General features: G+C 40.4%; 1 protein-coding gene across 3 annotated transcripts; it reads left to right on the top strand.

Moving 5' to 3' along the window:
* The first annotated feature begins 174 nt into the window (after nucleotides 1-174).
* lhx6a (LIM homeobox 6a) lies at nucleotides 175-16036 on the top strand. 3 transcript variants are annotated; one of them, XR_006398931.1, is made up of 9 exons: nucleotides 175-727; nucleotides 1650-1721; nucleotides 2032-2214; nucleotides 4539-4660; nucleotides 12190-12410; nucleotides 12825-12925; nucleotides 13097-13192; nucleotides 13521-13675; nucleotides 13799-13887. XR_006398931.1 is itself a non-coding variant. In XM_044334681.1 (9 exons), the coding sequence occupies exons 1-9, from the start codon at nucleotides 650-652 to the stop codon at nucleotides 13876-13878; spliced, it is 1125 nt and encodes a 374-aa protein (XP_044190616.1). In that variant the 5' UTR covers nucleotides 175-649; the 3' UTR covers nucleotides 13879-16036. The 3 variants fall into 3 exon arrangements, 2 of the variants coding, with proteins under 2 accessions (XP_044190616.1, XP_044190615.1); XM_044334681.1 differs by having other exon boundaries at nucleotides 12193-12410; nucleotides 13501-13675; nucleotides 13799-16036; XM_044334680.1 differs by having other exon boundaries at nucleotides 13501-13675; nucleotides 13799-16036.
* The last annotated feature ends 383 nt before the right edge of the window (nucleotides 16037-16419 follow it).

Below are 16419 nucleotides of genomic sequence, written 5' to 3'. Positions count from 1 at the left end.
AGATATCAAACATATACCACCAGAGTTTGAGTAAGTTACTGTCATAACTGTTTCAAACTGTGTCCACCCTTCTCACGCATATGAAACTCTGTCCTCGCCCTCCCCCTTCTTTAACTATAAGGCAGGCCAGAGAGCCGCGCAAACTTTCACTACAGCTCTGCAGAGACGCTCAGGTTCCTCTGGCTTGTCGCGCTCTCTCGTCGTGTTTGCAGCCCTGCGGTCTCCCCCGCACCTATGAAGCCTTGGAGTTAAAAAAGCTGCCAACCCCTCAATTTGATTCACTTCCTGAAGTCAGACTCCTTCCCAAAAGTGGAGAGAGAGGGGGAAACGGGGATAAAGGAAGAAAACCTTTTTCTGTTCTAAATAAGGCTCTCCGAGGAGCAGCACGAAACTCCTCGCCTTCTCTGCATAGCTTCATAACGTTTGTAATTTGTGTGAGTGGCAGTCAGATCATCGCAGCGTTTTAAGGCGAGAAGGGAGGAAACATTTTTTGGCGTTCAAAACAAAAAAACAAACAAACTGTGCGACAGTTACACCCGAATCCATGCACGGTACGGATGGTACAAGTTTTGACGCCCATCGCCGACTTTTCCCCTGATTCCAGGCACGGAGTTTGGAGACATTGTACGCTGTGAGACTCCAGGGGTTCATGTACTGGAAAAATGAAGTTTTGTCCCCTCTTTCAGAGGGAAATAAGATTCTGTCCGAGGGGATTCCCACGAAGCAGGTACTGCTACTTTGGAAACGGCTGGCTTAAGCTGCAACTTTGTGCGTAAAAAGATTCAAATTGGAGATGTAGCTACACCACTTATTCACTGTATGGGCCTTCACTATTTAGTTTCAACTGAATGAGCTTTTTTACATGACAATGCATGACTTGTGACAAGGTATAACGATGCAATAAGTAGCCTCAATGTGACATATTTTTTTAAAGATTTACCAAATTGTTCATCTTCTCTCGCGCGCGGTTCTACAGTAGCCTATCTGCTGTTGCTAAAAAAAAAAGTGCAGTTTATTCCCAGCCCGCAGCATCGTGTTTGAGTTTTGTTTTGTCTGTCTGTGATGTCATAAGAATCACTGCTTGTGTACTGAGATCAGCTGCACGCGCCAGCCGCTGTGAAGAGGCACGCGCCTCTCTCTGTTAGCCTATGAATAGCGTGATTTGCGGTCCGCGAGCCTCTCCAGCGCTGCCAACTCGCCTGAGAAGAATTAGATTTTAATTACAGCCATTAAAAATCAAATTTGCAATTCTTTGGGTGACCCGTTGCCTTTTTCTGATTGACAGTTGAAATTGACACTCCGGGTCCCTCTTATCCACTGCGTTTCAAGCTATTTGTAATTACAGGTAGTTTTTTTCCCTCCCCCCCTCCACTCTCGTGTCCTGGATTGCGGAGAAAATACTATTATTCTGAGAGGCATGGGTTAAGGGCAGGGAAAAATCAATCCAAATTGAAATAGCTTCATTAAAATGTGCCTTTTGTTGCGGGGGCCCCTTTTAAACAGTTTTAACCGGGGTTTATTGTCAGGACTACTTTATATAGGAGTAGCCTTGAGGAGCTGTCTGCAAATGTCTCCACGAGGATTTCTCCGATGAAGATGAGACGGGAAAAGTGATGAAGACTTTCCGTTTACTGAACGTTGTCTTGTAGGTGATCTCTCCCGAGCACCAGAGTACACCGGGAGCCTCGCGCTGCAGTGTGGACTCTAAACACGCGCCAATGGTGAGAGCTTTATTGCCTTTTTGTGCTTTGGGTAAATGTATGGATCATTCAGTGCGTCTATTGCGCGCAGTGCAAGTGGATAATGCAAAATGTAGAAATTGTACAATTGTTCGTTCAAATATATATTTTAAATGTGTGAATTATGCGCGCATTGCTTGGACTACATCATGAAAATGGCGACATGTGCAAACTGTGGCACGATGAGGATTAGTGTTTGTGTGTGTGTGTGTGTGTATGTGTGTGAGAGAGAGAGAGTGTGTGTGACTGAGCTGTGTTATGATTTGTGGAAACAATTGATGCCCTCTTGCAGTCTCAGTCGGACAGAGAGTCCCAGCGGTCCAACATGGAGCGGGAGGACACTCGCTCGTCCCCGAGCACGCCGTCCACCCCCTCCGTGTGCTCGCCGACCTCCACCGCCAGCTCGGTGCCGTCCACCGGGAAGAACATGTGCGCCAGCTGCGGTCTGGAGATAATTGACAGATACTTGCTGAAGGTGAGAGGCCGACCAAACATCCGACCAACAAAAACATGCTGAAACCGTCTGGTCACGGAGGCGTCTTGCTTGTTTGTTTACTCTTTTATTAGTATTTTTTTTTTTTTTTACACATAGTCAGCAAATAGCTTGTGTGCATAGGAGCAGGCGAGGGTCGGGTGCCATGATGACCCCGGTGCTGTTTTGCTTTGGAAAGGCCTGCTGTGTTTTTTTGCGCAGATGTACCGGAGTGAACACAGGGCCTGGACAAATTTAGGCGTCGATTTAAAGTCTAAGATAATAAATAAACATTAGACAAAAAATAAAACGAGGATACATAACTGAAGAGGAAAGAATTGTACCACCTATAACAATCTACAGCTATAACATCGACTAAAAGCAGCCTATCTAGCGTACAGACACTTAAAATACATCTATAACCTGTTTTATAATTATTTTACAGTTGTAACTAAATTATAATTTAATGTAACACATGTCATCTCCGCCGTGAAATTTCAGGAAGCAGAGATAAAGCGACACACGGAAGGTTTGGGAGGCCGCAGACACAACAGGGGCGTTTGAGCTTTTACCGTTTTACAGCCTCACTGTCAGTTGTCGCGTGCGCTCGCGTGCGTCCAACCAAAACAATCTCTACACGCGCGCAAATGGGTGTGTTTGTTAGGAAGTGTGGAGATAATCAGCTCATTATCTGACTCTGTTTTTATCTCGGGAAGCAGGACGAATAACACGAGAGAAAAAACCTTATTACTGTATTAAATTTTAGGAAAATATATATATATATATATATATAACAAAATTCAAGACTAAATTAATGAGAATGAAAACATTGTATTTTTAATGTGCTACAGTCTGTATAGGACTGTTATGAAATCATAGTTTATTTGTGATGATCTTTGAAACAATTAATTGGAAAAAAAAACATACAGCATGAAAAATGTTTGTGTAAACTAATTTTTAAACTATAATACATAAATAGATAAATACATTTGATAATGTAATGTAACAATAAGAGCTCTGACGCCAAGGAGCAGCAATTTTCTCCTCCATTAACCTAATAGTGGACCTGCTTTTTGAAAATAATTATTTTTCTTGCGTCACATGTTGTGCCTGCATATTTCACACTGCCCGACGCTGTAATCAATTTATGTGGATCTGAAAAGTCCTGAAATATGTTACAATAAATTACGCTTTGGTAGAAGAAATTGCCATAAGATTCATAAGTAGGTTACTGAGTCTTCCATCAATTATTAAGCCTGTTTTAATTGTAAAGTAAAATATTTGGAAATATGAAAAACGGGCAAACCTTCAAACGGATTTCAATCTTTCAATCAGTCATTATTACAGGCTACAGATTCGTCGTTTGTTTTCCAAGAGTAACAACTATTATTTCATTTAGCTAAAATGCTACCATAATTGCTGAAAATATTATACTCTGTGCCTGAAAATATTAGTAAGGGTTCGAGATTTCTCAGTATAACAATGCATGCCTTTCAGCAACAATATTAATATGCATTTTTCTTGTATATTTAGAATTTAATTGGATGTGAAACTGACAATTCATGAGAAAAAATCACAAGCCCGTTTAGGACTGTTAGGCTAAAGAGATAATGTTGCAGAAAATACAGTGTACTAGAAATAGATAGATAGATAGATAGATAGATAGATAGATAGATAGATAGATAGATAGATAGATAGATAGATAGATAGATAGGAGACTGTATTAATCCTCGGAGGGGAATGAAATCGTCATAGCAGTCAGATACATTAAATTACAGATGACAACAGGTACATAAACACAGCGACTGTGATGAATAAGCAGAAGACTAAAAAATGGATGAGTGGGAATATTGATAGTCTGGATATAAATAAAGGACGAGATGAAGATATAAAGTGTTAAAGACTAATAAGGTCCAGTTACAGTCAACTATTCTAAAAGTCCCTAATATATCAATATTAAAATGATACCGTTGTAGATTAGTTATTATGTCCCTAAATGACTATAAACAAATTATTGAGCTTCGTTGTAAAAATATTTTGATTATACTTTCGAAGTAATCACATTTAAAGTGCTGTTACGTCAATAGCCTAAATACGATAAGAAACGATAAGATAACATAAACTTTATTAAACTTTATTGATCCCACTCCAAGCATAGCAGACGCACTAATGTGGAATAATGAATATCATAACAATGTTGATTAAAAAAACGTAAAAGTCATTACTCAGAACCACGTGTGTGTGTGTGTGTGTGTGTGTGTGTGTGTGTGTGTGTGTGTGTGTGTGTGTGTGTGTGTGTGTTTGACATGGATGTTGTCTCTTCGCAGGTGAACAACCTGATCTGGCACGTGCGCTGTCTGGAGTGCTCTGTCTGCAGGACGTCGCTACGTCAGCACAGCAGCTGCTACATCAAAAACAAAGAGATCTTCTGTAAAATGGATTATTTCAGGTAGGGTAAGTTTATGACCGTGTTTTCAAAATACAACGTCCACTCTGCCAACACCTCCTCTCTTCCACATCCTCTGCATCTCTTTCCCTATCTCTCTCTCTCTCTTAAACACACACACACACACTCACACACACACACACACACGCTTATCGTGGATGCGGGTTGGCTCATGCTCTCTTGAAAGACCTTTTCAATAACTCTGAAAGTCTGTAACTAAATATAAGTCTGTACCTACAGTGAGTAGCTGAAAGATCCGTAGTTTTGTTATGGCTATCCCAAAACACAACATGTCCTGCCTCTCCAAAAGAAAAGAAAAGAGGAAAATATTTTAAAGAAGAGAATATTTAGGCTGCCAGATTATTTTTTTTAAAAAAGCCTCCGCTTAAAAATCTTTTAAAAGGCGTGTTGTAGTTTTCAGAGTTTATATAGGTTATATTTTGAGGAGGATGGGTCTTTTTAACCACATTTTCACCATCCTCTACCGCTTAGGTCATATCATATTTTAAATGACACACTATAAATGATTAGCCTGTCAGATCGTCAGACATGCTTTATCAATCTAGGCCTTATGTTGTTACTACAGAGCACATTTTCTAATTTAACAATGAAAAAATAAAACACGAATTGTTTGTGCGCTAAAATAAACGGGAAACACACACTCTCAGCACACACACACACACACATACACCCACACACACACACACACAGCAGTAATCAACACACAGTAGTAAATGCAACACGTGCCACGAAGAGCGCGTGGCAGTTTAATCACCTCTAGAGGGGCACGTGAAGCGAAAGGAAACTGAGTGTAGTCGCACTATAACAAACCAAACGGCAACAAAGATTAAAAAGCATTTTCTATTCAATTCTATTCCTACTTCTCCTCCAATTAAAACAGTGCTGGCCTATAATAATAAACCACAGCTGTTACATCACTTTTATTGATTTTGAGAGAATCAAATTAAACAAAACAATAATAATAAAATCTATATCTATCTCCAGACTGCATCTATCTATCTATCTATCTATCTATCTATCTATCTATCTATCTATCTGTAACCTAGATATAGTGATGCAGACAAACACACTTGGGGAAGAATGAAGTGTGTTATTAGTTTTTCATCTTGAGAAATTTCCTGGAGTAAAAGAGAGGCCAACTCTTCAGACCAGACTGTGTGGTACACTTAAATAGTCTGGATAGTATTGATCTGGATAGTATTGATAGTGCAGATAGTATTGATTTACTGTAATTCAGAGATGAATTTAAGTTGTATTAGATACACACATACTGTAGCCTACTTGTGTGTATGCAGCAGAGGTGTTTTTACATGCTTGGTCCTATATGGGTGTCGAGGTGTGTGTGTGTGCGTGTGTGTGTGTGAGTGTGTGTGGTATCTGAGGTTAAATGGGGTTCACACCAGCAACAGCATATAATAAAATTCTGTTCAGTAGCCTGGAGCTTGTGTATATATTGTATAGCCACACATGCCCGTTTGTGTGTGTGTGTGTGTGTGTGTGTGTGTGTGAGTGTGTGTGTGTGTGAGTGTGTGTGTGTGTGTGTGTGTGTGTCCGTGCACATGTGTGAGTGCTTAGAGCTGTGAGTGAGCTTTGGTGTTTGTCCGATGGAAACCTGACACCAAGCCACCGCTCTGAGGTTTATAATCACCAGCAATTAGTCGTCCTCCACCCCAGACCCTCAGGCCTCCAGACCAGCAATTAGACCGCCCCGAGTGCCTGGTCAGCATGTTTCTAATCTGACTGTGATTCCAATCCACACTAAAAACACACACACACACTCACTAGGAGAGATATGTGCACACTTAAACGTGGGCACATACACCTCAATATGAAAACACGAATGTGATCAATTTACCTGCACATATTAGTGTTACACACATATCGCCTCCTTTTCAACTCAAAGGAACATACACACATTTGCACATAGTCACCCACACACACGCACGCGCACACACACACTTTACACTGAGATCTCTGTTTATTTATGCATGTCCAGCAGCTGCCAATCATTTTGTGCATTTTTTGGGGGAAAAATGGAGATTTTCGTGTTTGCTCTGCCACATCATAATAATATTTTAACTGACCCGTTTCCATTTAAATGCTCCTTCACCATTCACCCCTCTCGCCCCGACACCACTCTCTAGACTGTGAGCCATTCATTATTAAAAATGTAAAGTAGACTTTAAATATGTCAGAGCGTTAGACCTCCAAAAATGGTAATGAGTGGTACAGATGTAGCTGTCACAGGGTTATGTATTATATACTCATTAGAGAAATTATTTACAAAATCCTGCAATGCAAATACATTGTAATTATATGCAACAGAGTAACTGTGATTAATATTCCTGCCTGAATATGGAAGCAAATGTGTTCAGACTAGTGCAGGTTAAGGTAAGTTTCATCATTATTTTCTAGTGGATTATTTTAAAGACGCACTACAGATTACACACATTTATACAGCAGCTTCATGTCAACCTGTTCACTTCAGTGTTTCAGTCTTTCTTCTTTGTTTATAGAGTGTGAATGCAAACGCATGCAAAAAAAAAAAAAAAAAAAAAGCTGCACAGCTTTACATTTCAAACTCATGCAACTGTCATAGCTGAAGTTTCGTAACCTCTGAGGACTTCTACACTAGCATTTTATAGCCACATACTTCCTTTGAGTTCCTTTTCCTAAATGTTTTTTTCCCTCATGAATACTATAGTTTTTTGCATAGAAGTTTCATACATGAAAACCTGTCTTATCTTCCACCTTGACAAGATGTAAGACTATGAACCATGTTATTACTACAATTACAAGACAAAAACAAAACTTACAACACAGTTTCACTCCAATCTTTGGATTAACTGTGTGCTCTTTTCTGTATATAGGGGCTATAAAGATAGGAATGACAAATGAAATAATATACTGTCATAAAAAGAGAAAATTTGATTTGATCATTTGGATATGCTGTAGGTCAAACTATTAAGACATTTCACACACTGAGAGCTGAGTCCTCTACTCAATATGGTTACAATCTCTGGAGAAAAAATCTCCTTTGCATAATAATATTTGGGGGTTTATTAGATTTCCTTGGAAGTCACTCTGGAAAATGAGAAATTATTTAAAAAATAAAAGAGGACCATTGAGGCTGAGCTGCAGGTCTGGGGTCCTGTGCAACGGTTACCTCTGTAAACATAAACTGTAATCTGGGTTTAGGCCAGATTTAAACTCAGCTAAACACCAGTGCGAGTCCACATCCTCTGGGCTGGTTTCAAACCTCTGGAGATATTTCCTCATCTGTGTCAGCCTCTCATCTGGCTTTGGACTGACAGCTGCTTTAATGGGGCGTAATAGCAGGAAATCAGAGTGGGTTTCCCTCTCCCTCCTTATACGTTTGTGTGTGTGTACGTGAGGAGGGGGAGGAGGAGGGGAGGGGGGGGGGGGGGGGAGTACGTCGGGATAGGGATGCAGGACAGAGCCTGGGCTGTGCCTCTCAAACCTATGTCAGGCCTCAGGGGCTTGCTCACACACACATACACCGTTTCTTTATCAGCCTCCTCCCCTGACCCCCTCGCCTCACTCCGTAGAAATATCATCCCTGTTCGTGAGCTGCAGGCCACACAGGAAGCTGTATTGCTGCACTAATCAGGGGAACCCTGGGATGCTGACACTGTAACCAGAGTCCATGAATGTAGGGAGCCTTGTGAGGTGTGTGCACATGTGTGCGTGCGTCCGTATTGTTGTAATAATCATTCATTAACCCACCTCTGTTTAGCTGATTAGGTCTCCATAGCAACAAAGACGAGTAACCGGCGCAGAGAGAATGATTTGAGTTTTTCTTAAGAAGTGAATGGATTAAAATTATAATAAGACATCTGTCATACAATGCTACACACTTAAATAACGACTGCTCAGTCAAAGCATTGAAATGGATTATCCATGCTGAAAAGCAGATCGGCGATTACAAAGAAAATTTCTTATATTCACAGTGACTACGGTGCATTTTTACCACCTCAAAGAACAGAGAATAAAAATTTAAAGGTGTCTTTTGTGCAGGATAATCATATTAAAGCCTGATAATATGTTAAATCTGTTAAAAGAAGTTGACTATGAAGTATTTAGATCACTTCCTTCTTTTTCCTATCTTAGATTTCTATACTGGAGGCTTAACATGAACCTCGTGCCTTAAAACCACACAGTCAAGCAAGCGCCCTCTTAGGACAAATCTAATACAGTTTAGTGTATTCTCACAGCACATCAGAAATAATCCAAAAAATGTGTACCTCCTCAAGCCCCTCTTTCAGCAGCAGGTGAATTAGGAAAAAAAAAGAAAAGTAAAGATTAAACGAAAGAAGGTGGTTGCAAATAAGAGAGGTCGGTGGGGGGAAAGGGAGTTTTGTGGTGTAGGATTTTCCTCGTGAGTGATATAAAGGCAGTGAGGATTGACATTGTTCCAAAATAAACACCAGGTTCTGGGTACAAAGACAAAACGAGATACAAAAAAAAAGGGGGGGATAGAAGGAAGTATGGGGTCAGAGGAGATGAAGGCGGAGGAGGGGGTTAAAACAAGGGATGATTTGCAGCTTTTCTGGGTTCTGTCTCGGAGTATGAAGCTGACAAGCTGTCATGCTAGATTAGCCGCAATGCTCCACAATGTTTTCCTCTTTACTGTAGAAACAGGCTGGAATTCTCCATAACAGTCTGAAATGATACGTACACGCAGTAAGCCATGGAGTCGATTTGTCTCCGGAATGGCTTCATTGGGTTATGAGAGGTTTTTTGGTTAATTTGCACATATCTGTGACAAGTTAAGGTCTGTGTAAGTGCTATGCCAGACAATTTCGTTTCAAGGTCACCACAAAGACTTTTTCTCATGGGCTCACTGCTCCAATGCTGAAATGAATTTGTTTGTTATGAGGGACGTCAGGTCTGGTAGATGTAGACGCTCTATTTTTATTTGGACATTATTGTGTTATGGAAATATGCTTTACTTGACAGCCATAACAGAAACTAAGAAGGCAGGAAGCCAAACATGGAGAGAGGCTAACAGATAAGAGGCAGACCCTCAAACAGTAGGCATCTAATGATGACTTATAAATATCCTTTACCATACGACATGCACGAAAACGAAACTTCTGGCCAAGCAGCTCATATCCATAAGGAGGAGCACAAGCTTGTGAGATGTCAGGGCTATAGTATGCTTTCATCCCAGATAGAGTGGACTTGAGTGCACTGATTCACTGCCAAACCCACTCACTTGGCAACCCTCGTGCTCTCCCGCACCCCCGTCCTCCTGCTCTCTCTTCGCCATCGATGCTCTTAACTTCGCTGTTTCCCCTCAGCGCTGCAGCTCTCTCCTCCTCTCTCTCCACGTCTTTTTATCCTGCCCTCACCACCGTCTTTCCTCCTTCACAGCTTCCAACTGCTGACTGCTCTTTGCATTTGGCTCGTGTTTGTGACACTGGGCTTGTATGAGCTTTCTCTAAATATCTGCTTTCTCTCCCTAAATATCTCCCGAAATATCTGCTGATGAAATTAGGCAGCGTAAAAGAGAAATAGCCATGTTAGCGCTGGTCATCTGTTTGTATTATTAAAGCTGTGGGAAATATAGTGTTTGCACCCTCCTGCCACATTTTCCTATTTTGTGTCAGCTCTTGATATCCTGGCCAGTGCCTGTTTTTACTATTTGAGCTAAGACCCGTTGTAAAATATGATGCAGCGCAGTTTACTATAATGTGCCTGTTTATGCTTCCTGTTTTACCCCTGAGACAGCACTTTCTCCCAGGCTGCTTACAAATCCTGCCTCCTTCTCACTGGGATTGGCAGCTGCTGACCCCAACAATGGCCCTCAACATAACCATAACCATCTCAAACATAAAGGGTTTGATACCCATTAAACCCCTAATGTGCTCTTTAAACGAGGAGTTTAATCTCTTTTGATTCTTGTGTAAAACAGGAAATTGGTATAACATTTCAGTTGTCTCAAAGTGGGGGTTTATTTGGATACTCCTCAGTGCCAGCTGTTCAGCGAACCCTATCGCAGTTAAAGAATAAGTCTGGCGATATTCTATATTTTTCTCTTTTTTTTTTTAACAAATCCCATGGAAAGACCAAACCTAATAATGAATTGATCCTAGTATTGTCTGTGTAGCTCAAGCCTGATCTTATCCCTCTGTGTCAGACATCTACTGTTGTCCAAAAAGTATTAAAAATACATCAATCCAAAGCCATAGTATTGCACGTTTTTTCATTACGATGAACATGGGCACTGTAGTTCATTTTGAGTCAATTCAATCCTGCTGCAGTAAGTACTCTTTAAGCTTCTTTGGTATTCACAAGCACCAAATGTGTGAGAATAGTCCTCATTAAATGTGCTATTTTCTCCTGTTTTAGTACCGTTTGCTTAAAAACTAGAGTACCCAGCAGTTTTAGGAAACTACTTGCTAAAACTACATATTTGTGACCCATTTTTTAAGATGTACCTCTTTAGCAGGATTTAATGGGCTTGAGAAGCCACAGACATGGTAGTAAAGGTGGAAAATATTGAGATAGAGCTAACACATTATCGTTTTATCTTTTCAGTGAGAAAAATCTAGAAAACCGCCAGCTCTATCCTTTAAGAAAATAACTGTTCAAAGCACTTCACGCACTGACCTCTTAGAGAACATGAATGTTACATAGTGTAATTAAATCTATGGCGGTCTGTACTTTGTCTATGACCTGTTCTATGGTGTTGTCTTATTCTGTCCTCAAACACATTTACAGTAATTAAAGTATTTTGAAATGTTTATTAATATCTTGCTTCAAGGTTATGAAGAACTGTCTTGAAGCATTTGCTGACCCAGCAAGTTTATTTTCACCAACCTGTTCCCTCTCTCTTTCTGTAACTTTCTGTCAATTTATCTCTCATCTACTCTCTTTGTGCCCCTCAAGCCCCAACCCCCCAACCCCCCACCCACCCATCCATCCAGAACAGTAAGTCAGGTGGTTTAGGTTTATATGCCGCCTGACCTCACTGTTGCTATCAGTTACAGTTACGATATGGAGTGATGTCATCCAAGTCTTTCTTCATCTTCCACTGTGTGTATAACCACCGTGGTTTACTTGTGTGTTGGTTTGTTCCCTGGTGTGTATATGTGTGTGTGTGTGCATGTGGATATGTCAGGGACTTCATACATCAGCCAGGAAATTGCAGGTGTTGGTTTGTTTGCATTCAAGGCTCAGCTTGCAGCCGCAGTCCGGAGTCTTTTTCTGAAGGCCATATCCTCCTCCAAGGTTTCTTCCTTTAAACCTTTTGAGTTCTGCCAAAAACTTCAAGTTAAAACACTTATTTTCAACTTCAGCTCAATCCTGTGTGTGCATTATCTGGAAATGACCTCGAGATAAGATTTAAAAGATCATCAACTGCTGCAAATTTTTCTCTTTCCGAAATGTTGCTTTCTTCCCATCTACAAATCACTAACTCCTCATTCCGTTTGTGTCTCTCCTGCCTCCCCTGCCTCTGCTGTTCTCTTTTCTCTCCCTCACAGTAGGTTTGGTACTAAGTGTGCCCGCTGTGGGCGGCAGATATACGCCAGTGACTGGGTGCGCCGTGCAAGAGGAAACGCATACCACTTGGCATGTTTTGCGTGCTACTCTTGTAAGAGGCAGCTGTCTACAGGAGAAGAGTTTGGTTTGGTGGAAGAGAAGGTTCTGTGTAGGATCCACTACGACACCATGGTGGAGAACCTCAAACGAGCGGCTGAGAGTGGTGAGTGCGGTTCTGGCAAATTTACTGCAATGGCTCTCTGTGGTTGTCCAGATGTTTGCTCAAGAGTCACCTCCCAAGACAGGATTTATCCAAAGTTATGCATTTTAATATTATTTAGTGAACACTTCCAAAAATAATGAAAGCATCATTTAAATTCGTTATATAACTGATGGTTTAATACATCTAACCAGTTTCTTCTAATGGATGCCCACATAATGAATGGATTAATAGGTCGTGTTATAACAGCTTAGGAAACTGAAATTTGGTCCCAACTGAGGAAAAAACATAATTAAGTCCTTTTATGATAGTGTCCAAATCCTCTGGTTCAAATACATCTCCTGCGACTATCTTGGCCATTTTAAATGATCGTAACTTAGCTGTCTGTCATCTCATGTCCGCTGTTGTGTTTTTCAGGCAATGGTATCACATTAGAGGGAGCTGTTCCAACAGAACAAGACAGTCAGCCCAAACCGGCCAAAAGGGCACGGACATCCTTCACTGCAGAACAGCTACAGGTCAGACACCTACATCGCACCAATCTCAGCCAAAAAACAATGTGTTTCTGATACAACCTGTAGTTTTTTTGTTGTTGTTTTTTTTAATTCTAACTTCAGTATTTTATGATTTCCTTATTAAACTGATCTCAGCAGCACCTGCTTTCATGCTAATTTGAGTTCTCTGTACAGATCATGCAGGCTCAGTTTGCCCAGGACAACAATCCAGATGCCCAGACGCTACAGAAACTAGCCGACATGACCGGCCTCAGCAGGAGAGTTATACAGGTCAGTACACAGACGTCCACACTCGTCTGCTAATGAGTCTACAAGTGTAATGCATGTAAAAGGAAAAGATATTGAAGTAGCATAATTCAGCTCCAGCCAAACAATGAATAAAATGAGGAAAGGTCAGATCATGATGTCAATATACTAATTGTAAAATGTTCAGTAATGCTCATTCATATTAAGTTTAATATTTTTTGCAGTTTTGTCTGTCATCTATGTTTTTTTAAAAACATACTTATGGAAATAAATCAACATATTCTATTTAAGAATATAGCCACATGATGTCTGGTTACATTGCGTCTTCATAGGTGTGGTTTCAAAACTGCAGAGCAAGACACAAAAAGCACACGCCCCAGCACAGTGGGGCTCCCCAAGGTCATCCCCAGGCCAGGATACCCTCGTCCCTGCCCGATGAGCTGCATTACTCCCCCTTTGGCAGTCCTGAGCGGGCGCGCATGGTGGCCCTTCATGGGTACATCGACAGTAAGTTGTAGATTACTTATTTGCAGTGTGTTTATTTTAGTGACCTCTTTATTGTGCTACGAATACGTACATTTTGCACAAATTCTAAAATCCTTTTTGTCTGTGTTTTTGTGTGTTCTCCAGGTCATCCCTTCTCCGTCCTGACCTCTCAGAGTCTCCCTCATCAGGCCATGTCGCTGCCCCAGCTCCCCCTCAGCCGCTAGCGCTCCACCACGACCCCTCGTGACCCCTAAACCTCCGGACCCTAACCCTTGATCTTCCATCACTGACGCTGCCGACCTGACACGGAGGTCAAGCAGGAGTCAGCTTGGAGAAAAGACACATCTTACAGGAGCCCTGCCTGCTTGGAAAAAGAAATGGGAGGAAAGAGGAAAAACTATGATGCAGCCGTCATTATGTTTTTTTTTCACTCTGAGGACAGGAATATCCCACCTGGAGCCAGTCTGTCAAAATGATTGTGAAGCATTTATCATTAGCAGGAACTCACTGACTGTATTTTACAACCACCTAAAGGACCCATTTTGCTCCCAGTGTACAGCATCCTCAACTTTTGTCATCTGCCCTCTGACCTGAAGTTTGAGGGAGTTTTGAAGGGATGAAACTGACCCAGGAAGCAGGACTGACACCTCTTGAGTGCTGTCAGAGTACTGAAGTCAAACAAAGGGGGAAAAATTTAAAGGGAAAATGTCATTGTGGCCCAAGGGCCGGGCACACACAGTAGACCACATTAGAGGTAAGACACCTCCCTCTTTTCTCTCTAAGCAGCCATGAAGGAAAAACTAAACGAAATACGCTCACTGTTGAAATATTTTCTTTAGCAATGACATAGTGACTTTATGACTTCTCAAAACCCAGTTACATTTTTTGTCAATTTTCCACTGAAATGAGGTGCAGAATCAGATTTTTGCTAAAAAGTTAAAGTGTGCCTTATCTTAAACATATCTATCTATAGAAATGATTCAGCTAATTCATTTCCAGCCTTTAATTCATCACGAAACAAAGATCTGTGTGTGTTTTAAATTTTATTATGTAGACTAGCAATGAAAAAAAATCACTAAATGTGTCCACAGACTCTAATGTAGCATCTTAACTGCTAATCATGAAGGAAAACCACAAAGCACAATGTCTGGGGTTGTGTATTATTAAATTATGGCTTGAACATTAGAAGCAGGAGCCAACAGTTTTTAAGTTGCCATAATCCTCTTACATTTCTTAAAATTAAATTAAATTGAGAGAGATACAGAGGGAAGTCTGAGATGAGCAAACTAGTTAAACACATTCCTACAAAAATGCTACAGATTTTCATATCTCCAAACAGTTTTATAGTCACTAATTTATAATTTCTGTGGTTGCTTGTTCAGCCTCTGTGTGTGTGTGTCTTTCACACAAGGAGAGAAATGGAGTATTGGTACAAAATTGACAATATGAAACAGACTGGGGTTGTACATAGTAAGATGTGTGTGGTGTCTCTGTGTGCGTGTGAGTATGTGTGTGTGTGTGTGTGTGTGTGTGTGTGTGTGTGTGTGTGTGTGTGTGTGTATTGGCAGGGGTAGAGAGTGTGCATCTGTATTTTAGTGCCATGGCCATTGTGTGAAGAACAGGATCCAACAAGACCTCAATGTCCTTGTATTTATTGAGATGGTAAATCCCTGTAAAGCACTTTTTTTCCCCTCTGAAATGGTTTTGTTTTGTTAAAAAAACATGAAATGAAATGAAACAAAAAGTTTATTTGATAGACTGTGCATCATAAATGTTTTGTGTACTAAAATGCAATAAAATAGAATGTGATATTTTTGTGGTCATTTGGGGTCATTTCCGAGGATAATTTAGCAAAGCAGTAATTCACTTTTACAACGTGTGTGCAAGTAAAGAAAACAGGGCACAAAGATTAAATTAGGCTCGACTGGAAACTATTTTTCAAATGGCAAAAGTACAAATAAAATCAATAAATATAAAGTAATTGTATTATATTGTTTATGTTTTTTTTTTAATTAAGCATGATGTTTTGCTTTCTTGTCACTTCTAGTGCTTGTGGCTTGGTACATTTTTAGTTCTTTGGCTGTGGGCGCATATATGTATTTACTTTTAATTTTATGGATAATTACATCCTAGTGTGTGTGTGTGCGTGTGTTTATGTGTGTGTCTCTGTATTTGTACATGTGTATTTGCCACAAAGCAAGAAGGGTGCATCATGGGAAAGTGTCACTTTGTGCAAAGGACGTCTGCCTTTCAAAGACTTCAAGTCTTATTCTTATATTAATCTCTTAACTTGTGATGTTGTTAAGCTGATTAAAGACTACTTAAAGAGTAGTCTGATCCTACATGCTGGTACATGATCCTCACCCAGCAGGCTTGTGCCTTGTTATCATTACCTGCACGTTTGCAATAGATATTATTTGAAATATTTCATTTTGGAGAACATGCATGTGTCATCCTTCTTATGATAACCCTGATATTCTCATACCTTTAGTAATAAATTATTAATTTGATAATCGAGGTTCTCATTGATGACCTGCGGCATGAATCCTAAATATACCATCTTATTTACTGACATAGCCTGTGAATGTCATGCTTAATGTTTTGAATATATTAGCTGTATCTTTGTATGCATCTTATTATCAGGATCTGAACATGCATCTAAGCATTATAGCCTGAAAATCTTCCTATCAGGAATGAGAACTGAATCAAAAATGTCTTTATCCACTAGATTGTGAGACACACAATGCATTCATGTTGAAGAAACA

This window comes from Thunnus albacares, chromosome 18 (genome assembly GCF_914725855.1).
Source record: "Thunnus albacares chromosome 18, fThuAlb1.1, whole genome shotgun sequence".
NCBI classification, from domain to species: domain Eukaryota; kingdom Metazoa; phylum Chordata; class Actinopteri; order Scombriformes; family Scombridae; genus Thunnus; species Thunnus albacares.
The sequence above is the reverse complement of the archived record's forward strand: the minus strand, read 5'-3'. Positions and strand labels throughout refer to the sequence as shown.